Source organism: Bactrocera latifrons, unplaced genomic scaffold, assembly GCF_001853355.1.
Source record: "Bactrocera latifrons isolate USDA-ARS-PBARC rearing strain unplaced genomic scaffold, ASM185335v1 scaffold_111, whole genome shotgun sequence".
Lineage (NCBI taxonomy): Eukaryota > Metazoa > Arthropoda > Insecta > Diptera > Tephritidae > Bactrocera > Bactrocera latifrons.
In genome coordinates, this window is record NW_017534531.1 from 834,728 (window position 1) to 859,270 (window position 24,543).

The 24,543-nt window shown below is 36.6% G+C and overlaps 2 protein-coding genes across 4 annotated transcripts in view; one reads left to right on the top strand and one right to left on the bottom strand.

Moving 5' to 3' along the window:
* Positions 1-24,543, top strand: part of LOC108974361 (uncharacterized transmembrane protein DDB_G0289901) — a gene marked incomplete at its 3' end in the record, with an annotated part of 224,825 nt that overhangs the window by 109,031 nt on the left and 91,251 nt on the right.
* LOC108974347 lies at positions 14,060-16,189 on the bottom strand. 2 transcript variants are annotated; one of them, XM_018942107.1, is made up of 5 exons: positions 15,995-16,189; positions 15,818-15,904; positions 15,400-15,765; positions 15,219-15,342; positions 14,060-15,158 (listed from the first exon to the last, which is right to left on the bottom strand). In XM_018942107.1, exons 1-5 carry the CDS (start codon positions 16,089-16,091, stop codon positions 14,150-14,152), a joined length of 1,683 nt encoding a protein of 560 aa, XP_018797652.1. In that variant the 5' UTR covers positions 16,092-16,189; the 3' UTR covers positions 14,060-14,149. The 2 variants fall into 2 exon arrangements, with proteins under 2 accessions (XP_018797652.1, XP_018797661.1); XM_018942116.1 differs by lacking the exon at positions 15,995-16,189 and having other exon boundaries at positions 15,400-15,760; positions 15,818-15,894.

Sequence of the window (24,543 nt, forward strand, 5' to 3'; positions counted from 1 at the left end):
GACGCTTCACGTGATTTAGATTTAATTTTCGCGTGTCACGTGCACATTTAACGAGCTKTTGTTTTGCTTTCTCACTTTTTATACTCTAATTATATTATTTTATTTGGTTGAGTGTTTCAGCTTTGTTTTTCTTGTTTTTCTTGCTACGGTCTTTAGCTTCGTTTAACAAGACTAAATTTCCAAAGTTGCAATATATTTCGCTAATTATGTCACGGATTGCTCCTTTGCTTTCTTTGGCTACTTTATTACAGTTTAGTTTATACTAAAGTTGGATTCAATTGACGTGGGACGCGAATTTGTTATAAACTTTATTGTTTGAGCAAATTTGTCTACCGAGTTTGACAGCAGAATGATTAGAGTTTCTTGAAGCTTGCTGCTCTGTGTTACTTCAAAACTCTGACGGCTGGAAAATACTTGTTAATAGTCTAACCACATATTAAGTTGACCTAAACTGCATACTATATATGTTACGCCTTCTTCTTTATTGTCAAAAAATTGGAACAGTCGATTTTCACAAGCTTCTCTTGAGGCGATTTTTTTTCTACAAACAAAATTACCTTAGACAGGAACATGTATTAATCACTTGGTGGCATGTTCGGACTATAAGGTTGTTTCAAAAGAACCTGCCAACTCAGATCGCGGGCTATTGACGAGTCACTATCGATATCCGTGGCCTGATGGTACACATTCCTCCCCTATTGCACAACGCTGGTCGCTTCCAGATAACTACTTTCTTCTGAAGGTCCAGTGATGGAAAACACAGGTACGAATAGAGAGTTTGGCCGTGGAGGAGTAGCTCATAGTAGACGAATCTTTGCATACCGTCAATTCGGGCTCGGTCAACGCTTGGGCCGGTTCATCACGATCGCCCACTAATGACGACTAACACGCTGCTTACCGTCCAATTGATTACGGCTTTGAGGTATTCTTCCGACTACGTATACTGTCATCCAACAGCCTCCCTCTTCGGGTTCTTTAAATAAGTTGTTAACCAAAAATTTCCAAAGAAATGGAATTGTATGCCATCCTACTGAGTGTCTCTTATAACTTTTCGGAATGACTTTGCACTACCTCACTCCACCATTACCATTCTGTCGCAACAGAGACTATGCATGAGGTGCTTGAGATTTGATTTCATCTCAAATTTTATTCACCATTTCCGGCTGCACATCGTTAACGGTATCCTCGATGTCGAAAACGGCAAGCAGCTAATTCCTTATCCATAAGTGCTCCCTCCAGCGATATCATTACATCGTGCAAAGCGGTATCTACCGACCTGCCTTCACAGTAGGCATACTGGGCGTTTAACAGTTTATGCTTCGGTAGTCTGCTCATAATTTACAAATCCATGAGCTTCTCCAACGTTTTCAACAGAAATGAGATTATATTAATGATATGGAAATCCAACTTTAGGGATCTTTCCGGTATTCACGCTCACACAGCTGCATGACAGCTTAATTGTCCGTTGCAGTTGCGCGGGAATGAGGGGATTAGTGCACCAGTACTGGAAAGGTTTGAATGAATTCAACCCCCAGTTGAAGTGATGTTCATTTCAAAGATCCAGGAAAAAATTTTAAAGTCCTCTAATGCCACTTCTTCAGCGGAATCGTTGAACGTAAAGCGAGTTCTCTATACTAACGGTCCAACCAACATCAGGGTTTATTTGATATATCAATGAAATGGGACTACTTGCTAGAATGCGTCTAAACCATGCGGATTGATGACAGCCCACTACACTTTCGCAGAAGTCTCTCCATGATAATCTCATGGTATTCTTTAACTCAGACTGCTTTATACAGCACTCAATCGTCACTAGAGCCATCTCGACCACCTCTGTTGTAGAGTCTTATGCGAATGAATAGACAGCGGTGGCGCTGGTTAGGTCATGTCGTGTGGATGGAAGAGATCGGGTGGAAAAGGATCTGGCTACACTTGGAATTTGCAATTGGCACCAAATAGCGAAAAGGAGGAACGACTGGCGCGCTGTTGTAAACTCGGTTATGTCTACGACAATAAAGGAGAATCAGAAGCACGTGACGAATTTATTAATTTACCTACTAGAAGCAACGGTCCTTCCATACAAGAGTTCTACTTCGTTATCAGCTCGCGTTTCAAGTGAAGTCATGGAAATAAATCACAACAAAAGAACCAAACTTCGTAATTTTAAAACCAAAACGAATGAAAACATTTTCACTTAAAAATACGAAAAAACGTCCCACATAATAAAGTACATCACCGTGGATAACGGAAGCATGCAACCGTTATCTGTATACACAATACAAAAACCACTTTCATGATTAACAAAAATAATGTAGACAAAACAAAGAAGACAACAAAAAAGATAACCCAGAGTTGCCTGTGCTGTGCTGCCACAATTAATGGAAAATTTACTACTTAAAGTGAATTTGTGGACAAAATACTAAATTATCATTTTTTGCTATCCCGTTTAGCTTTTTCCGCCTACAGCAAAGCGCCTGCCGGACACTAAATTTTGGCATTTGCCTTGACGCTTTCACATTTCGTGTTCATTAGTGGGACAATGGAATTTACAGCCAACTCTTAACGGTGTTTGCGGCGGTAATGAAAATTAATTTCAGAAAATTATTTCACTTAAATTGTAGTTGAAAATATTGGAATTGCGTAAATTTTCGTAGTTTGCAAGCTTAGTTCAAGATAGTTGAAATAGTAGTATGGTTTCCAAATAAACTTGTGAATGGAATGCGAATAAAATAGAAACATAGGTGGAATTATATAGGACATATAGAGTATTTGCTTTGATCTAGAAATATTTGAGAAGCCCAAGTAACCACGAAACACACAATTATATTAGGTCGTTTAATCCAGAAGTTCCTGGTCATTATTTCCTACAATAGATGAGATCACGAATAGAGTCAGGTTGTGTACTCATCTTAAGTTTGCCACCAAAAATAAATGTCAGAGGCTCTATAAATGATCAGAGGCTCTATAAACGATCAGCATGACAGGCTAAGTCAGTCTACCCATCCATCAGTCTGTTTCTCGATATAAGTACATATGAGCGAAACAGTCGTTCAGCTTTTAAGTTACCAATTTGAAAGTTTACTCATGTCATGCCTAGGTTAAGTTAGATTATACTGATCAATTGTCACGCTGTACATAGGACTACTTATTCATAGCAATTTCAGTTGGAGGTTCAGTATAATTTGAGCTGAGGTATTCCTCCTTTTCATTGGGAGTGTTTCGTACGTGGCGGATCGTAAGCCCAATGCATAACTTCCCTAGGTGATTGGTATCACCAATTATACACATTCCACTTGTTTCCCGAGCGATGCCCGCTCGTAGCCACATTTCTTGTGAACAGATGCTACAATTAAACTTCAGCGAACCCTTGAACCGATTTCAGGCTCCACGCGGGTTGGCTACCGTATCTTATCCAAGGATTTCCCACGTTTTTAGAGTATGCATCGAGGACGCAAGAGTTGAGCTATGAAACTACTAGATATCTAAGTCGAGTATTATCTAGAATGCTGGACAGAGCAAAGAAAGTGTTCATACCAACTTATTTGCACTTTCTGCGTGTATCGTTATTACTTTTACCCGTCTGGCTCACATGTGATGTTGTGATCTATGATTAGGCCAACAACCGTTCTACAGTACTTTAGAAATCAGCAAAAAGAATTCGAGGTATTCTTCAGTGCTCTTACACGCAATCTTGGCGAATCTGCGTGTTCTAAAGGTATTCCAACTCGCCCTGATCCATCTGTTGGCTTCTTCTGTAAATTTCATTGTATTTTGTATATGTATAATGACTATTTCCTGTACTGGCTCGTTTCCGAGGATGACACTTTTGGCAATCTCCTGCCTTTATGGGCGGGAATCCAGTATATATGCAGCCGCCATATCTATGTCTCTTTTCTTCTGACGCATATATTGACCTTCTTTATGGTATTTCTGCGTTCTTAACTAAATCAGTCGTTTTTCTGACCACAAAGATTTCTGTCCGGAAGATACTGAAGTATTTGGGAAATTTAATGTTCTTATTATCGATGTCTCTGGTGCCCTCCAAGGAATAAATAAAAATGTTCAAACACAGATATATATGCGGAATTGAAGACAGGAAAGATTCCAGATGTAATTTCAAGAATAATGCTCGACTGGATAACAATCCAGGTCCGTTCCGATTACTAAGACGCGACTGTCGTGCGAATGAGCATGACGCGACCGAAGTACTTGATTGAAGCTTCTTGCCGTAAAGGTTGCAATCCGCAATTCCTAAAGTTTCTATATGGTCTTCGGACTAGACTCACTTTTCCAGGTTAAAAATAATATACTATTGATCAAAGAATGAATGGTTAGAGAATAAGAAAGCTCTTTCCTTTTTGTTTTTTGACCGCAACTGAAGTATTCCGGAAGCATGAATGGGCGCCTGTGATCCAGCACCAAACATAGTACCAGCACCATACTGCCTAAGGTACATAGCTGCGAAATCGTAGAATATATTGCGATCGGTCTACTATTACATAGAACTGCCATGCAAACCGGTTTATCAAACCCTTTTTGGCATTGAAGCAGCCGAAGCTAACCTTTCTTCTAGTTTACAATCGAAACCCCTACTAAACTGAGAGATTTAAAACAATATGATCCAAATACGTAAAGTAAAAAAACCAAAAAAAAAAGTTCTTCGACAAAAACATTATTATTTTAAACAACGGCCATACACGGACTACAGAACATTTAATTTGAAGTCCCGGTAATGGGCAAGAGTGACAGAGGAACAATACTGATTAATGTTACGGTTATTTGCAGTTATGATTTTTGTTTCGTGTTTGGCAAAACTTCAGTCGCTATCAAACTATTTACAGACCGCTTACAACGTAAAACGCGAATCGAAAGTAGTGTGAGACCAACTATCAACCAACAACTATCAATGTACGTAATCAGGATTTCCCGTTATTAACATAAACATTTTCAATGACTTGAGCATTTTTTCAATGACATTTTTATGCAAATTGAAAGAACTACAAATCATTTGGTGCGCATGCAATGTCAACAACAGCTTAGCATTGCTCTCTGTGGAGGACTTTGCGTGTAAGGTGCGTACATTCCGAAGTAACTCTTTGGCCCGGCAGCTATTCATTATGCCTGAATTGCCGCCCTGCTTGCGCTGACCCTATGCCATTCATTCACCTAAGTTCTTACTGACGCCACAAGCTCTGCCTTTGTCGCTATTCGTTTTTAGCCCAACACAGAATAAGTGTTAATGCACGAGCGCTTCGCTTAAACTTGTTTGTCACAAAGGTCTTTCATCATGACGCACGCTCATCCCACAGTTGGGGTTCCATATATATGTATATATATACATATATACAAAAACCTATGAGTTTCATCGTTCATAATGATTTTATTTCATTGAGTTATAAAATTCATAAGAAATAAAAAATTTTCCCAAAAATAATCAAATTTTAACTGTTAATATCTTTTAAACGGTTGGGTTTACGAAAAAATCGTACATACCTTTTTTGTAGAGCATTCAATTTCCTACAAAATCCAAGGAACAAGATATTTTTTCAAGTAGTTGGAAGCGAGATATAAAACTTTCTGTATGATAATAAGAAAAAATAGAAAATTGTAAGTAGAAGGACCTTCTCGTTACAACTCATTCTTGGAAAGGCTTCCTTACAGGTACCAAACGAAAAAAAAAATAAAAAAATAAAAATAAAATTTTTTTTTGAATCACCTTAATATATACACTTATATATGTAAGTGTATATAGTAATATTTCTATGCTTTTGTAATTTGTTTTCCATTTTTACTTAGTCGCTTCCGGCCTGCTCCGGCTTGACTTAACTCGCTCGTAGTTTTTGCGGTCATCAGGGTTAACCGCGAAGCTTTTTGCTCTTAACGCTTTGCGGTCGTGTTTAACAACTTCGAACTTTAAATGAAAATTCGCCTCACAATAGTCGGCGAAAACAATGGACACGAAAGTGGTGAAAAAGCAAAAATTCGCTGCGCCCAAAAGTGTGAGTAAATGGTTGGTTTAAGAAATTGTTTTCAACATTTTTTTGTGGTTTTAATTGCGGACTGACAAGCAAGTTGCTCTTAGCTGCATATTCTTCTTCTTCTTCTTCTGTGTTTGAGTGCCGCGAATTTGGAACACGAAATGTTTTGTGGTTGCAAAAGTTTTGGTGAACTATTTAAATTTGTGGTTATTTTATTAAATTAGAGTATGGTGGAGAAATCATAATTTGAGAGATAAAACTTACGTTGAGGTGTGTAACCGGATGTTAAATGGAGATGGGGGATATAAAAAAGAGTTACAGAACAATTACATAAATATTTATACATGAAAGCCACGAAATTTTTGAAATATCTAACATGGGACTTCTGATACACGAAATTTAATATTGGTTGTCAAAAAAGTCTTGCGGTATTTTCGCTATATGGCGCTGAGAGCGCGTAGTTCTAGTTTTATTCGGCGCCACGGGTCATGCTATACCTTTTTGGAAAGCTCATCTAAGTCGTTCGTGAGCTATAGCGTCGCAAACATGGAGCAAAATAAAGAGAAAATACGGCATATTTTACAGTACTACTACGATAAAGGCAAAAATGCATCTCAAGCCGCCAATAAAATKTSTGCAGTTTATGGACCMGATACAGTTTCCATTTCCACCGCACAACSATGGTTYCAACGTTTTCGTYCTRGTGTAGAGGTGGTCGAAGATGCGCCACGCTCCGGAAGGCCTGTCGTCGAAAATTGTGATAAAATCGCTGAATTGGTCGAAAGAAACCGGCATAGTAGCAGCCGTAGCATCGGTCAAGAGCTGGGCATGAGTCATCAAAAAAAATTTTATGAACAATTGAAAATTCAATCAAAAAAAAAAAAAAATACCGCAAGACTTTTTTGACAAACTATTAGTTTCCCCACAAATCGTTTCAAGCGTCTATGAGATTGTAATAAGTGACTATTGAACGGGGTTTTACGGTCGTTATTAGAAAGTTCTATGCTAGATGATCTCATTACCGATAACTCTGGCGCCTACCAAGGAGCTTTCTCTTTTCCTTTTTGAGTTTTTATAGTACAAGAACTTTCAAAGTTAGAACTACACGTGGAACTGCAGACCAGAACGACAGAAAACATTTTTTAATTAATTTCGAGGATAAAGCTTGCTCGGATAAAAACCCCAGTCCGTTTCGATTACCAAGATCCGGTTGTGGTGTGAATGAGCACTAATTTGCACTTATCGATAGCGCTGGCAGATATCATTAAGCTTCGACTTGGCGTGAACGGAATGGTTGATGTCTAAAGGATACTCTGACCGGACTCACTCTGTCCAAATTAAAACTAATATACCTTTGATCAGAGAATAAGAAAGCATAATGTCAAAGTGATGTCAAGAACTACTTCCCCGCCTGCAGTTAGAAAAGTGGGGCAGATTCTCCTCTTCTTAATATAGAGATCGTTAGTACAAATTAAATCAACAAGTGACTTACCTCTAGCATTTATGTTTGAGCTTTTCCAGAGGTTTTTTTTTTTGTTTTTTGTTGCTGCAGGGGGATTCTTCGCAAGATACCGCCCTGTTTCAAATGGCATGCACGATTCATCCTACTCGCGCATGTGCCGCGAGTGTTACCAAGTGCAGAACTTGCGGTGCTCTGTGCCCGTGTTCGAACCAATAAAACGCTGGCTTTCTTTTGTGGGCCCTTTGTTACAATATTTCTCATTATCGCTGGAACAATGCAGAGTTCTCTGGAATCCGTTCGAGCTTAGTAGTTACAACGTCCTCGTAGCTGAAATTAGGTATGAGAGAGGTGTTTAGTTTGTTTCAAACCTGTAGACAAGGTCTTATTCCATCAGTACTATTAGCCGCCAGCCGCTTATGACTCTTCGTCCTCAGTCTACAGATGACAATACTGCACAGCTCCAACAAGCAAGCTCTAATTCTACTTGTATTGTTGGTCGCCAGCCACTTCTGACTCCTCAGGCTTACTCCAGAGATACAGCTACTACTCAGCCAGGGCTCTTGGATGACAGCCTTCGAAATTATTCTCCTTTTTTCATTTTTTTGTAACTTCTATATATATTTTGAAATCCTTCAACTGCTTACACAGTTATTTTCCCCTCATAATCGGTTGACTGTAAAAAAAGGAAATAAGTTGTGGAGAAAATATAAAAAAATTTCAAACCTTTCTCACTTTTTTACCACAAGGCTGTTTTCTCCAACTGTCGAAAATAATACAGGTAGTTTAAAGACCATGTCTCACCTAAACCCACCTTATTTCTAACCAACCAAACCTCTCAATACTAACTTGAGACAACATAATTACGATTTGAGAGGTTTATAGTCCAACACTCTATACTCTGTACCAGGTTTCACGGGACTCTGTCTGTTATCACCGTATTCAGCTAGTACTCTCATAAGCTGAACAAGCGCTGAACAGCAGAATATCGATAAATAAATTCACACAAACAAAAATTATGACTTTATTTATAGTAGTTATAGTCCAATATTCTCTACCCTATACCAGAAATTTTTTGACGCTTTTGATTTCATTTATTATATTCAGCTATCCACATATAAACTCATAAGCTGAATTAGCGCTGAATACCAAAATATCGATAAATAAATTTATGAAAACACGGATTATTAATTAGAACATTTAGAGCCCGACCTTTTACCAGGTTTTTGCGTAGTATTCAACTATCATAGTCATAAGCTGAATAAGCGCTGAATATCAAATTGTCAATAAATATATCTGCACAAACACAAATTACGGTTTAGAACGTTTATAGCTCAACAATTTTCATTCCCTACCCAGCTTTTGCGGAGTTTTGGCTTTTATTATAGTATTCAGCTACAATAATCATAAGCTGAATAAGCGCTGAATACAAAAATATCAAACGATTGTTATGCAGTTGCCCTCTCAAAAATTCTTGGCATACTTTTCCTTTGTTGTTGTTGTTGTAAATTTTTTATTTCACAATTTTTAGACAAAATTTGTTTGATTTTTAAAAAAAATTTTTTTTAGTATTTATAAACAAAAGGCTCTTTGTATTCTCAACTTCAAGGTACGTGATGGCGATTAGTTTTTTTCCCATTCAATAAACTAAGCTGTAAATCTTTCCAAAGAAACATGGGTATACAATTACTCGCTCAAATGATTTTTAATGAGCTTGAAGCTTTTCTGCTTCACCAAATTACAATTTGGCATGCTGACCCCAGACGAATGCTATTTCCTTTAACTAAGGAAAGAAGAACGTGTAGGAGACCCTTGAATGCACTTTAAATTACATTTCAAATGTTTGGCTAAATGAACAACAATTTCGAAAAGTAAGCTACTTTATCGCTCAATCGGATATTTTTCGCAAAGCACCATAATCAGTTTTCCAATACAGACAAACATATCTATTCTTACAACAACCAGCTGGTGCCGTTTGTGAGGGCAATAGGAAGTGTATCGAAAATATTACACGATTCTTTGCAGCTCACATAAAAGACTGCGAGCCATATTTATTAAGCAAACATGCAAACAAAAAATCCATCAGCGTAGCAACAACACTTTGCTATAATAAGAATGACACGCGATTGCCGAGAGAGTGAGTAAGTGATGTAGAAGCACCAGTGTTATGGCGCTGCACTGGGATTAAATTCAATAATGCTAACGAAAAAGGATCATATTGATTGGCCAGTAGATGAAGAGTGAAGACGGCACGCTGTCTGCCAGCTGGGGTAGCCAAAAGGATACGTTAGCCAGTTGTCACCCCCATGTTTATACCACTTGGCGTGGGTAAAATTGATTGCAAGTACTGCTCTATGCTTTTAGCTCAATAGGAAGTTGTAAGTGGCTTTTTGGTGCGTGCATAAAACAGAAGCTAGCAATTTGTAGTTGTCTTTGTTGCACTTGTCAACGCTATCAGTATCATCTATTGTTATTGTTTTAGAGATTATTACCACTTTTTGGCTAATGTATGGAATTTGTGTACAATAGTTGAGGCTCTAAATATTTTACTATACAGTAAACACTTAAGCTTCAGTTAAATTGAAGCCTGAGTCGCAATATTGTTTCTCAACAGTGCCTAAACTGCTGTAACTTGTGTTCTACTTCAAGTTTTGAGTCACTGAAATGAATAAAAGAATATTTTGTTCTGAAAACTTTCTTCAAGTATTTTTGCATTGCCTCGGAAAATAATCTATACCAAATTATCACATACAACGACGATTCCGATCGTTGAAATACAGGCCTTAGTTATCAGTTATGGGCGGATCCGACAAATAAGCAGCTCTTGAAATATTTCAAGAAGATCCGACGCTTTCGAACAAAATTTTCTTCAACGAAAGAGACCCATTTCTGGCCAATGGGTATGTAAACAAGCTAAAATGCCGCATTTGGAACGAAACGCAACCTGTAGAGATTCAACAGCTGTCATTTCATCCTTAAAAATCAACCGTTTGTTTTGGTTTCTGAGCCAATGGAATCATCGGTCCATATATGTACATACATACATATCATAACAACCGACTATTTGATGCCTGAAATTTAAGCTCGTGATCTCAGCTACATTTGGTTTCAACAAGGCGGAGCCACTTCTCACAGAACGCACAAATCAATGAATTTATTGAGAGAACACTTTGATGAGCAGATAATTTCAAATTTGGCGTCGATCAATTGGTACGAAGACCGTGTGATATCACAACGTTAACAATTCCGCTGCGGTTCAGGCCTTGGAGCAGAAACATCACCTATGTCATTCGGATATTGAATTCAACGTTAACCTGAGACGAAAGTAGGGTCCCGCGAAAAGGATCACCCTTGATTAGTGCCTTCTAAGAATTAACAAATTTTTTTTCTCTTACCATACTGCGAAGAATTTAAATTAGACTCCTATATTGCAGATCATAATTGTTCATTTGCTCATTACCAATTTTTCTCTGTCCAGTAAGTCCAGTAATGTAGTTTTTGCATCTGCTCTATTCGTTGTATGAACTGCAAAGCAATGCTTTCTATTGTGTCTGGTAATCTCATCGTATCTCATCCACGTTGAATGAAGAGAGTATAAGTGAAGCGAGTATACCCATACTTTTGCGCGTTTCATGTGCATGAATACAACTCTGATTTCATTTGTTAAACACGCAAATATTACTTGCCTAGCTGCTGGAAACAACAATGCTAAGAAAACTGTCAGAATTTGTCAGTATTCTCTTTGCTGCAATTGACAGCTGTCAACTATAGACGGCGAATGAGAACAGGGCTGAAAATGAGTACAAGGAATTTCACTGTATTAAATGGGTATCTTATTTTGTATATAAAATTTTATATGCATAAATTTCTTTAAGGCACTTATCACTGGTATGGATGGTTTAGTTGAAATTGAGAATTTATTTAACGAAAGTTTATTATGCTGGGATATCAAATTGACCTCTTCGAGTTGGCTGACGTTCCCAAACAAACGCAAGCAATATTTTCGAACTTGGAAAAAGATACACGTTTGGAGCTTCCAATAGGTACTGTTGCGGTCGAAGGTTAGATAGATAAACAAGGAATGCACTGCTACCTTAGGTGTATTGTGCCCTTTCCTAAATCACAAAGACTCACCTGATCTCAGTAAGGGGAATGGATCCGGGTTTTTATTCGGCCAATAACTGTCAAATCGACACCCTCCTCGAAATTAATTCATGCACTTTTTCTTTTACTATGCCGAATAGCGAATAAACAATCCAATATTTTATGGATTACGACGTAAGTGTTAATCAGAAGGCTCCTTTGTACAACAAACTCAACTTTACAGAAAAAAAATAATGATTCCTATTTAAAGGCAATAAAAATGTGATAAGTAAGTTATTTGTTTGACTTTGTATCATTTCTATTATGTTATTATACCTAGTATATATAATATATAGTATATATTAAGTGCTGTTTACATATCCTTTTCGGCCACTATGCTTTCCTTTGTTACCTTCACGACTTGCGTGTCAAAGCAAAATTTACTCAAAAAATAGTCACGCGATTGTATATTTATCAAGATTTAAACTAGTGTGGTCATTTTCATGGAGTAGGTATGGTAGTCAAATAGTGTAGGAAAAAATGAAGCTATCGTATTTATGAATAAAAATCAACCAATATATATGAAAAAACAAAGTAGAATTTTTTAAAAGAAAAGTTTTAACAAAAATGGATTTGACTCCCTCTGTATATAGTCAGTTCATTTCATTGTATTCTTGATTGACTATAGCCTCTTCGAGCTCTTTCCATGGAGCCAAAACACCATAACCAACGATGCAAAGCAATTCTCATAACAACCGTTTCTACGTCACCAGAATTGACCTGGATTTTTTAAGGTCGAGGGCCGCATTTTCGGAGATCCAACCCAGTTTAATTCGATAAGTTTTTAGAGGCTCCAGCTCTTCGCTATTGCTGCACACTACAGCAGTATAAGACAACCGATGGCTTCTTTAGCCTTTTATCTTATTGACCTCAATGAAGCTTCCTATCAAGAATAAGCCTCAAGTCATTCACCTTATCAAAATGTTGAAGGCAAGAGCCGCCGAATAAGGAGAGTGGGACGTCCGGAATTTTATACCTCCTGATTAATAAAACAATATTCGTTTTACTATACCACTTTTATTCGCCCGATTCGACATTACGCTGAGCTACTCTTGGGTTAACAGAGACATTAAAGGTGAGGTGACATTCCTCCAAAAGGTCGAAGATTGTTCTGAAGCTCTCTGTAAGGAGTTTCTAATGCTTTGAGCAGAAATGAGTATTCGCTAATGGGCCTTAATATAATCGGTAGGTTGAAAGTTTTGAATGAATTCAGGGCACAGGTGAGTTGACGTTGATCCAGAAAGTCGAATATTTCTCTACAACCTTTTTTAAGCTGTTCAGCGGTCCAGCTACCATCAACATTTCTTTCATACCCCAGTGAAGTAAGACAGCCCTCTACTCTGCCACAGAAGGCTATCCTCAAGGCTTTTTTGGCTTTCTTTACCTTGGACTTTTACATATAAAGCTAGAACTGCCTTATACAGTGTCCAATCACCAACAGTGCCACTTCTACGGGCTTTGTTGTTGTGACACAATCGTCACCAGAGCAACTTTCGCGAACTTTGTTGAAGATCTTCTGCTTGAAGATTTGATCTAAGTTAGTTCTGTTGTCCACCAAAAGGTATTTCCTTCATTACCGAGGACAGGAGCAGTCATTTTAAAGCCACAAATAAATCTCCAACAAAGATAAGTCGTTTAAAACACTGAGCTCTCTGAAAGCGCAACACGTCCTTCCTATTGATTTCCCAATTTTGTTGTTTAAAGAACTCTTCCAGATACAAGTTATGCCGCATCTTATTCCATTGACAGCTTTTAACAATTTTTTTTTTTTTAATTTTTGGTTTGTGGCAACTCGTCATATGCAAGGCATCATATTTGTCGAGCACAAATCCATATTACGTGCTTTTGACACATTCTCAGTTTTTGCATTGCATTTTATTATTATTTAATGCCGTTTCCCCCTCAATTATTCATTTGTAGCTGCTGTTGGGTATATGTGAATAAGCCGCTTCTTCTGCAAACATATGTAGATCTCAACTTTTGTATACTAACAGACTCTAGTCATACGTGCCTTCCATCCTCTTTTGGTTTTTTTTTTGCATCCTCCTTTTCTAGCGTTACAAACCAATTCCTTCAGCCTATACCTTTCTTGAAATAAATATTCATATCTTAACCTCACAAACCTCACTTGCTTGACATGTCAGCTCACAGCTGTCGGCCCTTTTGCTGTCTCCGAAAAAGCCTCTAACAAAGTAAACTCATCACGAATGAAACGTCCGAGAAATCGGTTTAATAAAACAATGAGACATGTGTGACGCCAACTGTCACGTCCAGCAACGCTCTTTTGGATCTACGGTATAACGCGCCAGTTTTGTGCTCGCGAGTTACCAGCTTTGGTGTACAATATGTTACTCACTCTCTGCTGTTACTTGTTTCATACTTTATGCCACGCTCTGGCTGAGAGAGAGAGAGAGAGATGAACCAACTAGAAGAAGTTACTTTAGACTCTAAAGTTTAGAGTTATAAAAAAACACTAGAATTTATTGAATGTACACACTAAAGAGTTACAAATAAAATGTGAAAGTCAAAACTTCCTATATCTTTGCAGTAGGAGCCTCTTTTGTAAGTGCTAAGCCTCTCCAGTAGGAGCCACAGCGCCATTTGTACTATCCTCGGCACCAATTTCAATGCTTGAGTAATGTTGGGAAGATTCGGTTTTCCTACGATCTTTCATGAAGTTTTCAGCAACGACTGGTTTATTGTAGAAAAATTGCACCTCTGGATTAGTGGAGCGAAATAGTTTCTCCGACACAAGTACTTTCGGCTCAGGCAATGGTTTAAATTTGAAAAGCCGTTTACGCAAGGTCGGCTCATAAGCCGGACGCATATGTGTAGGCGTGTCGTACAAGTGCGAACTGATTTGTGATAAAGGTCTTCTCGTTATCGGATAGTCGCGCAATTGACGCTCAGGTGGCAGTGTATTCTTTAACTCCTCCAATTGTCTGGCCGTAAGTTGTACCGGACGTATTTCGAGTTCCGGAAATCGTTCGCTGCCGCTGTTGAATACAATTTTCTTATTATTGCGCAGTTGACGACGCGTCACACGCCTGAAGATACAGTTGAAACGTATTCTAACGGGTACTTTCGGTGTACCGCCCACATGCACCGATATGAGGTCTTTGCGCGGTGAATTGATCATATTTATATATTTCGAATCTGGATAAAGCACAAACTGCTTGCCCATTTTCTCAGTCTTTTCTTTGCTCTTCTCTTTGGACTTCTCGCGAAACTTTTCTCTGCCAAGCGTCTTAGCCAACGCCTTCGAAATGCGAAAGAGACGCCGAAATCCGCGTCCCTTCACATGCCCCCAATCGGGTGAACATAGATTACGTGTTTTGAGTTTCTTATATGGCAAGCGACGGAATTTGAGGCGTTTCTCGCGGTCGACAATCAAACGCAAGCCAGGAGTTAGAATTTTGCGCGAACAACCACAATGCATGGGGAAGCGTATCTCGTAGCGGCCCACCGCTGGCTCGAAGCTTATGTGCCGACGTATCAGCGGTAAACATTTGTCGGGCACAGAAGTGCCACGCAGAAAGAGATGAGGATTCGGCGCCGGTTCGTACAAGGGTGGTGAGCTAAAGACAGTTTCAATGCATGCATAATTTTGGTCGTTCAAAACACACCTCGGCACTTACACATTATAGGCGAGCTGATACCGCAACGGATTGTAGTGCGCTGGCGAGGGTTCGGCCGGATCGCGGTACACCAAAGACGGTTCGTTAATCATGCAACGCGCTGTGGCACGTCTGTCGCGCGCATCTAAAAGTGAAACGGAATTGCAGCGGTAATTTTTGAGAAAAACGTTATGGCGCTTACTCGTTAAGAATACACCCTTGTGCTGGTTTGAGGGTGCAGCGAGCAAATCTGCATTCGTCGGCAAGTCATAGAACTTCCATTGCTCCTTCTTAACACGCGCACGTGCCAATTCGACTGAAGTCGGCTCAAATATATTAGTGATCTTTTTGGCCTCCTTGGGCCAATAGGAGCCGAGGTGACCGCGCTTGCTTTCGTATGGCTCCCGCTTCGTGTTGTATATGTTCGGTGGCAGATTCCATGCTTTGTCTTCACCCAATTGTCGTGTGATTTTTGTTATATGCAAATTGGTACAGCGTTCGGCTCGCGCACGATTCACGCCAATCATGTTTTTCAAATCTTTCACATCTCTTGTTTCCACTTTCTTTTCTGCAAATTGTATACGGTGCATTAAGTAACGGTTGAAATTAGTGCTTGTTACCTTCATTGCAGTATTTTGCGTAAAAATGCTTCTTCTTCTCAATGTAGTTGGGCACCTTGCGCCAAGCGTCATCTCTAAAACGCGTTCCTTTCAAATAAAAACATTATTATTAGAGATCGGAAGCTTTTAAGGCCGTCTTAAGAACGAAGTCAAAAGCTAGTTTATGGTAATACTTGCTTCCTGATAAGAAGAGCGGCAAGTTGAGCGGCGTGCTGACGGTGCGCACGTGCGTTTCGCAGTTTTTTGCGGACGTGATCGTTGTTTCCTTGACCATCTATTCGTTGTCTGAAAACTAGCTTTGGGGCGAGTGTAAAGTGAGTAAAATATATATATTTATATTTCGATATATTGTTTTCACGTTTAATACTATTTTTGCTTTTGAGAAAGATAGAAAAAAAATCGAATGCTTTGAATTAAAATTCTGTGTTTTTAAATTCGATAAAAAAAAAATTACCGAAAACACAAAGTACAAGGTAAATTGTGGTGAGTTGGTTAATCTGCGAGTGTTTGTAGATGAATATAATGTCTTTCCTACATTAACGTAGCAAATGGAAAAGTTTTGTCGATTCCCAAAAATCGGTCATAAACATCGGTCGGCACAGCAAAATGTCCACTAGTTTCTCTAGTCAACGAAAACATGCCAGAAAGCGAAAACATTGTATACCTTGATCCAGAAAGCAAAGCCAATAAATTCCTTGGAGTAAGTATCGAAAAAAAAAAAAATGAAAAACAAAAGCACAGTTCGAAAATCATCCCAAGACAGCAGCCATACAAAATTTACTGACTTTTGTGGCGTAGAACTCAGCTCATCTCTGAGAGTAAGATTCAATCATACAAAACAATTCCGTAGCCAATTTGGGATTTCATGTCAAGGATAGGTCTAAAATATCAATTTCAATATTCAAATTTTCTGAAAATTCTGATCTAAAAAGGCCTTTAGTTATTACCATACCTCTTTTTAAAGATGCAATCGCAAGAGTGACAAACATGATTTCATTTTGGCTAGATTAACACCCAATCACTTTTGGATCATAGTGTCGATATTTTAAGACCTTGAGCAACTTTATTCAATGAATATTCTATCATTTAGGTCTTTGATTATCAAACTTCATTCCACACTGATCTTTGATAAAGCTTCATCGGCAATAATTGAATCAAGTTAATCAATGCACCGTTGCTGAGTTAAGCCAAGTCGAAAGTTGTAAAACATAATCGCGCGAAAATGTTCACGATTTAATTCCATTTTTTTACCGAGATGAATATTTCAAATTACTGTAACACAAAAGCGGAGGTGTGTCCAAACAAAGGTGAACCTACGTACTCGAGAATAGGCGATACGGAAAATTGAAGAAGTGAAGAACCCTTGCTCGACATCTTGAAATTCTATTCGTAGCGTATTATTTACGCTTTCTATTTCTTTTTATTATTWTTTTTTTTTTATAGGAATTTATAAGGTCTAGTTAAATTAAATTAAGTTAGATCATAGGGTAGATTCAAAAAAACAATGACTATCACTTAAGTACATATAAGTATGTATATTCGTCCTTTGTCTTACCCGTCTTTGTCTTTGTAAAAGTGGATCACCAGATGCTAGCTGCTCGACGAAGAGTTTTGAGATTACCGCAATCTATTCGGGCTGCAAACATCAGTTCCAACACCTTCACTGGATTCGCCAAAGATGTGTTTACCGAGATAGTTCAATTTCGGTCTGGTAAAAGCCGGGGAACAGAGGAAAAATGGCCTGATGATTCCATCTCGGCTTCCTTTATACAAGCTTTAATCAGTATCCAGTGGAAAAACCTACCATTGTAGCAGGATTGACTATGTTAGAAGCCAAAATTGGGGAAAGTGAGCTCTAAAAAGCTTATCGGCTTTACTGTTTCCGGTGATTCCGTTGCGACCTGGTTCTGCATACAATTTTAATGTATAAGAAGATTGAGGCTATTGCTAATGAGGTCATGCACTCCTTGACTTGTTTTGAACACACAGTCAGTGAACGAATTCACTCCTCACTGAATTAAGCTGCAGTTCGGTGTATAAGGCCTAGTAAAGAAATCCATTAGTTTTGCATTTACTTTAAACTTTTATTTACAATAGTTAAAATGATTTGATTTCGATCAAATATGTATTATAAAAATCTTCGTTCCTTTTTGCCAAAAACTTGGACTATTTGCACAAGTTTTGCTGAGATGAACCTTTCCAAAATTATTCGCAACATAAATATAGTGATGATATCAAGTCCAGAGTATGAGGTGGATGCTTAGAAACCTCCTAACAAAGCTCAAGTAGCTTGTGGAGTGAGCTTTACCGTTTTACGTTGTCGTAAGTAATCCATGTTTCATCAACATGCGTTTCATAAATGGATCAATCGATTTTAATATGATGTAGCACAGATTCGCAACTAGAAATTAGATTCAAGAGATTTTTTGGCATGCTGCAAGACATGAGCTAGCTCTTCCACTAACTACGAGTTTCCACGTTAACGTTTGAGATACACTCATAAGTGCGAAAGTTTTTCAGGAGAGAAGCACATTAGCTCGTTGAAGTTTTGATATTATTTCACTAATTCTCCAAGACAATTCTGCTATTAAAAAGTTTTCAAAATAATAAATATTAAGCAGTGTTCTATCAGGCTAATTTATTTTGCCATAATATCATCTTATATCACAATATTTCAGTTTGAATGACATTGGACTTATATAAGTCCGTTGTACTCGTTTTTCGCCACTTTTGATTGACTTAATTTAATTTCGAAGAGAAGGTTACTTATAGCGCACCCTTAAAATTTCAACACTGCGAACAAAAAATATAAATAATTACATAATCGTGCTTACATATATAATATATGCTACTCGTACTATTCTAATGTTGAATTATGAAAAAAACAAATTATAATTCCTTTTCTCTGTTCTCTTTCTCTATTTGCAGGTATGTACGCGTGTGTGTAAAGGCAATAAGCTAAGTGAAAATTAGAGGCTTATAAAAAGGTCTGTAAGTATGTCTGTATATGTGCAAAGAGAATTATTTATAGTTGCCAGCGTGTTATTGTTGTTGCCTGCATAATCCTAGTAACAAATTCACGTCCACAAATGCACTGACAGCTGGCAGTTGGACACTCGGCGCCTTTGCAGCAACTTTTTGTTGCTGAGCGCGCTGACAACGGTCACATAAAGTCCACTAAATCCAAATTGGGAAATTAGTAAATTCCCCAAACAACTAGCCGGAAGGTTAATTTTTTGAGCTCGGCTTATCAGCACCGAGTGTGCGAGCTTTTTCACTTGAGACCGCATTGCTGTTGTTTGTGCGGCCATGTTGCCAACTGTGTTATGTTTTTTCGAATTTCTTTTATTATGTTTTTTTTTATTAGGAGGCGATAGAGTAGAGTCCTCAAGGCGACGAAGGACCTTTTTGCATGAAAATGCTAAAAAAAGACCGAGGCAAAATCGAATAAAATGAGAATGAAATTAGAATGTGCTGTCATGGTAATGTTTTTATATCAAGTTAGCAGGGATATCAGTTTATAAAAATATTTGTAATACAATATATGACAACTGCCAAGGCAAGGGGTGTATGCAGTGTATGAGGTTGAGGGAATTTGTGCTGTGGGCAAAATTATTTATAATATGTGGCATATTGAAAAGTTTGTATCATTGTGTTGAGTAGTAATTTAATTGTTTCGGTTAAGGTGCGATAAAGTGTTTAACACAATTGTATATGTATATGCAAATGAGGAACAGAGTTGATCTAGCAATGTCCATTGGTTCGTCTGATTGCGTATGTGGGCACTAGTCTCAAAGCTTTAGAGATATCGATCTGAAATTTTGCACATATCATTTTCCTTTCAAGAAGCTGCTTATTTGTTAGAATGGCTGATATCAGATCACTATAGCATATAGGTGCCATACAAAATGAACGTTCAAAAACAAGTTCTTGTAAGGAAAACTTTTTTTTTTGTGAAAAGATGTCTTCACGAAATTTGGCACGAATTATTTTTCAAAACAAATCTTCTATATCTGATGACATTTTTTAGATCGGATCACTATATGATATAGCTGTCATACAAACTGAACGTTCTTGTATGGAAAACTTTTTTGTTTTAAAAAATATCTTCACGAAATTTGGCACGAGTTATTACCCAATGGTATGCTTTAATTTTCGGGTTTTGCTTTCACAACGGTTCACTATATGATATAGCTGTCATATACACTGAATTATTAAATTTAAGTTCTTGTATGGAAAACTTTTTTGTTTGAAGAGATATCTTCATGAAATTTGGCACAAATTATTTTTCGAGACAACTTTCCCATATCCGAAGAAATTTTTGAGATTGGATCATTATATCATATAGCTGCCATACAAACTGCACGATCAAAATTAAGCACTTGTATGAAAAAAATTTTATTTGGCGAGTTATTTGCACAAAATTTGAACTAAATTATTTCCTAAAACATTGCTTCAAATATCTGAAGAAACTTTCGAGATCGGATCCCTATAGCTGTCATACAAAGCGACCAATCCAGATAAAATTCTTGTATGGAAAACTACTTTTTTTGTGGAGATATCTTATTGCAATTTGGCCTAATTTATATTCCAAGGCTATGCATCAATTTTTGATTTTTTGTTTGCAGATCGGATCTCTATAACGTATAGCTGTCATATAGACTGAATTATCATAATCAAGTTTTTGTATGGATAACTAATTTATTTCGACAGATATCTTCACGAAATTTGGTACGAATTATTTTCCAAAACAAGGCTCTCATATCGGAAGAAAGTTCTCAAATCGAAATACTATACCATAATGCTATCATACAAAATGAACAATCAAAATCAAGTTTTTGCAGAGAAAACTACTTTATTTGAGCAGATATCTTTATGAAATTTGGCTTTATTTACTTAATATCTGCTACTTAGCAAATCATTTTGTTCTTATTAATATTTAAACATAATAAGCACCACTATTAATTTGCTGAAGTGTGTTATATTCAATACCACATATACAATAAATGTTACTCATACGCCCCAGCATACCCATTTATCTCCGCATTGCACTGAAACAAGCCACAAATTGCGGCATCAATATACCCAATAGCCGTGAACTTCCTTGTCCATACACACAAATACACAACTTGAGCGACAAAACAAAACACACACTCACACATATTTACTTACAAATTATGCTCGCGAGATTATTTATTATGCTGCTGCATTATTCATAAGCAACTCGTGTAGCAGCTGTAGTACGTATGCGAGTACCTAACACAAGTGCAAGTACATACATATGCATATTTAGTAGAACTCGCTGGAATAGACGTGAACTAGGCGCTTATTAGAGCATGTGACGACAGCATAGAGACGTGCTCGTGTATGAATAAAGCAAAGAACTCAAGTGTAAATGACATATCTATGTATATATAGACATGCATACATATTTATACATATATATACCATATTTTTATATATATAAATACAAACAAAAATGCATACATATATACATCCGTTTGACTTGTTTAAACAAATATTGGAGAATGCCGTGAAATTTCAGTGCTTCAAATTTTCAGTAGGCATATAAGCATACACACAGCGAGGACCTAACGAAAAGCAGGCTCTACTCAAACTTTTGACTTAAAAATGTAGCGTAAGTATAACTTTGACAAACCACAGAGCGCCACACCAGCTGTGGTATGACACATTTCGTTGCCCCTACTTGCTTTGTATGCTCGCTGTCGTCTCACCGCACGTTGGCAAACTTAATGAGTGTAATAATTCTCGAGTGGTTATTCAAAAATAAGACTACAAGAAATCTCAGATCTCAAAAAGTTGTGCGGCAAAGTTTCAGTTCGCAAATATTCTGAGTGCCAACGTGGAAAACTCCATAGCTGACAGTGCTGACAGGCTTGCTGGGACCAAGTGCTGGCTACTAATGAGTATAGCAAAAGTTAGATTTTCTACGTGAGCGCTCTTTGCATGATTATATTATGAGACATAAAAAATTCTTTTTTAGAAAGTGTTAAAATATACACATTACCAATAATTATAATTTTATTGCCAAAAAAAATTGACTTTGGTAGGAAATGCTGAAAGACTTATTTTCATTGATCAGTTTGTATGACAACTATACGCTATGGGAGTCGTCCAATCTGCACAATTTCTTTGAAGGTTAAACCTTTGCTTAAAAAAATAGTTCATGCAAAATTTCGTAAAGATATCTCGTTAAATAAAAAAGTTTCCCATACAAAACTTGGTTAGGCTCCTTTTTCGAGCGTCGTTTGGTAGGTGGTTAGAGAGTTTCGACGTCTTAAACCCACCTCTCGTCATTAGTAAGGGTGCGATTGATAGAGTCCTCAACCAATTTGTCTGAACGACGACTCTTTCGCGAAAGATTCAGATCTTCTGATGCGAGTTTATCCAGCCTTGACACGCTTCGTACCCAAAACACTAACCAAAATGTGTTGAGTCGATATATAAAAGATGTTGAGATCCTTTGCTTTCATTCTGCTGCCAAAAAAAAAATGGTTTTCATATAATTGTACATTCAATTGAGTAGCCGAGGGTTGCCATCTATTTATTAAACATAGGTGAATAATAATTTGTAGACAACTTACTTTTGTACGCATATATTTAGCTAAATTTAGTAACCGTTATTATTAATTTTTTAAGAGTTGCCACATGTTGCAATTTAAAAAAATTAAAATTATGCAATTTTAATGCAGACGCCATACCTACATATGTATGCATATATTTAGCTAAATTAAGTAACCGTTAGAATAATTTTTTGAAAAGTTGCCACATGTTTCCATTTAAAAAAATTAAAATTAATGCAATTTAAGTTATGTAAAAATATGTTCATTAATACTCATACTATAAGCGACTTTTGTCGATTATTTTTCTGATAGATGGCAACTCTTTAAATATGAAAAATAAAAAAAAATTTTAAATAAACACAAATTTATCAAATTTAATTTTTAAACCTTTTTGTTAAAAAAAAAATTAAATTTGGATTCTGCTTCCCAGTAAGGACCAACTGCAGATCATGCAACAGCTAGCTGATTTTGATAATTTTGTTGAGTATTTTCCATCCCAACTGCATAATTTCTGTTAAGAATTAAGCTTAGTGACCTGCACTAGTCGGCTATAAATTGGGTAGAAATCAAATTTAAGCTTTACTGTTTCATCATTCTCATAGGTCATAGGTCTGCGTTCTGTTTCTTTTCCAATTCTCTCTTTCTAAACATAATATCGCAAGCACAAGAAGCCAGTATTGACTTCTAATATACCGAAAAAAAGATTTTTTGGAGTATTAAACCGAAAAATTCGGAAAAAAATGTACAGCTGTTGACAGCTAATTAGAAACGCTACATATATTGAAGAAATTGATGTTATTTTCCAATAAATCACGTTTTATTTCGATTGTAACTAAAGGCTATATTTTATTGATGACGATTATGCTTAGCCGAGCGCAATGTGCCAAAAATTTTGATTACTGCATAATTTAGCTTATTATGTCCAAAATATGCGCATTTGTGCTTAATCGATTACGTAGAAGTAAGGCATAAATTGCATTTATTAAATAAATGTCTAATTGCGTGAAAATCTATTGTTAATTGCATGATAAATGAACCGAAGATTCGGAGTAATCAAAATTGATGCTGCCATGTGTTTATAGTATTGAAATTCATTCATGCATATTTATTTAACACACATACTTGCATACAAAAAAAAGAGAATTATTATTGTAGAACTTGTTGGTGAAATTACGCTCGAAGCAACGCTTCATACTGCGATTTTAAATAAAATTCAAGAATTATATTAAGAAAATTAGATGTTATTCTAAAGCCTTCAAAGTATTTTTTTTTTTTTTTTTTTTTTTGAAAATTGTTTTTATAACGCATAAAATAGATTTTAAAATAAATTTTCATCTGTAAAGAATCTGCTTTCCAACGAAAGTATGTACATATATGTAGGTATACTGACGCAGTTTCTCTTTTGTATACTAAACCAATAATGTAAATCTTTAATATTTTAATTTAAAAAAACTCTAAAAATGAAATTTAATAGAAAATTTGATATAAAATTTATTTTTAATTTTTTTTTAAATTCCAGTTTTAAAGAGTTGTCATCTATCGGAAAAATATCCGATAAGATTCGTTCACAGTATGAGTATTAATGTCTAAATTTTTTTCATAACTTAAATTAGAATAATTTTAATTTAAAAAAATTAAAACATGTGGCAACTCTTCTCAAAATAATTCTAAAGGTAATTTAATTTAATATAAGCGTAAAAAAGTAAGTCGTCTGCCTTACAAGTTGTTATTGACCTATGTTTTATAAATAGGTGGCAACCCTCTGCTATTTCAAACTATTTTCTTATATATTTTCTAAATATTTTCAGTTAAACCTGCGCTGTCGCTTTTCAGATCTTTACCAATTCTTTATACAGGTGGCAACCCTCGGATTTTCTTTTCCAAAAAATATTTGTAACTTTTACTTCATTTAATTTAATACATACGAACGAAGGTAAGGCGTCTGCCTTCTAAGCTATATTTAAGCAAAATTTTTGAAATAGGTGGCAACCCTCTGCTAATCAGAAACATTCTCAATTATATAATTTTCAAAGTTTTTTAATTTTTTCTGTTATTTAATTTTCAAAATTTTTTCTGTTATACCTTCACTGAAGCTTTTGAAAACTTTATCGATTATTTAAAAATGGCAACGCTGTGATAACA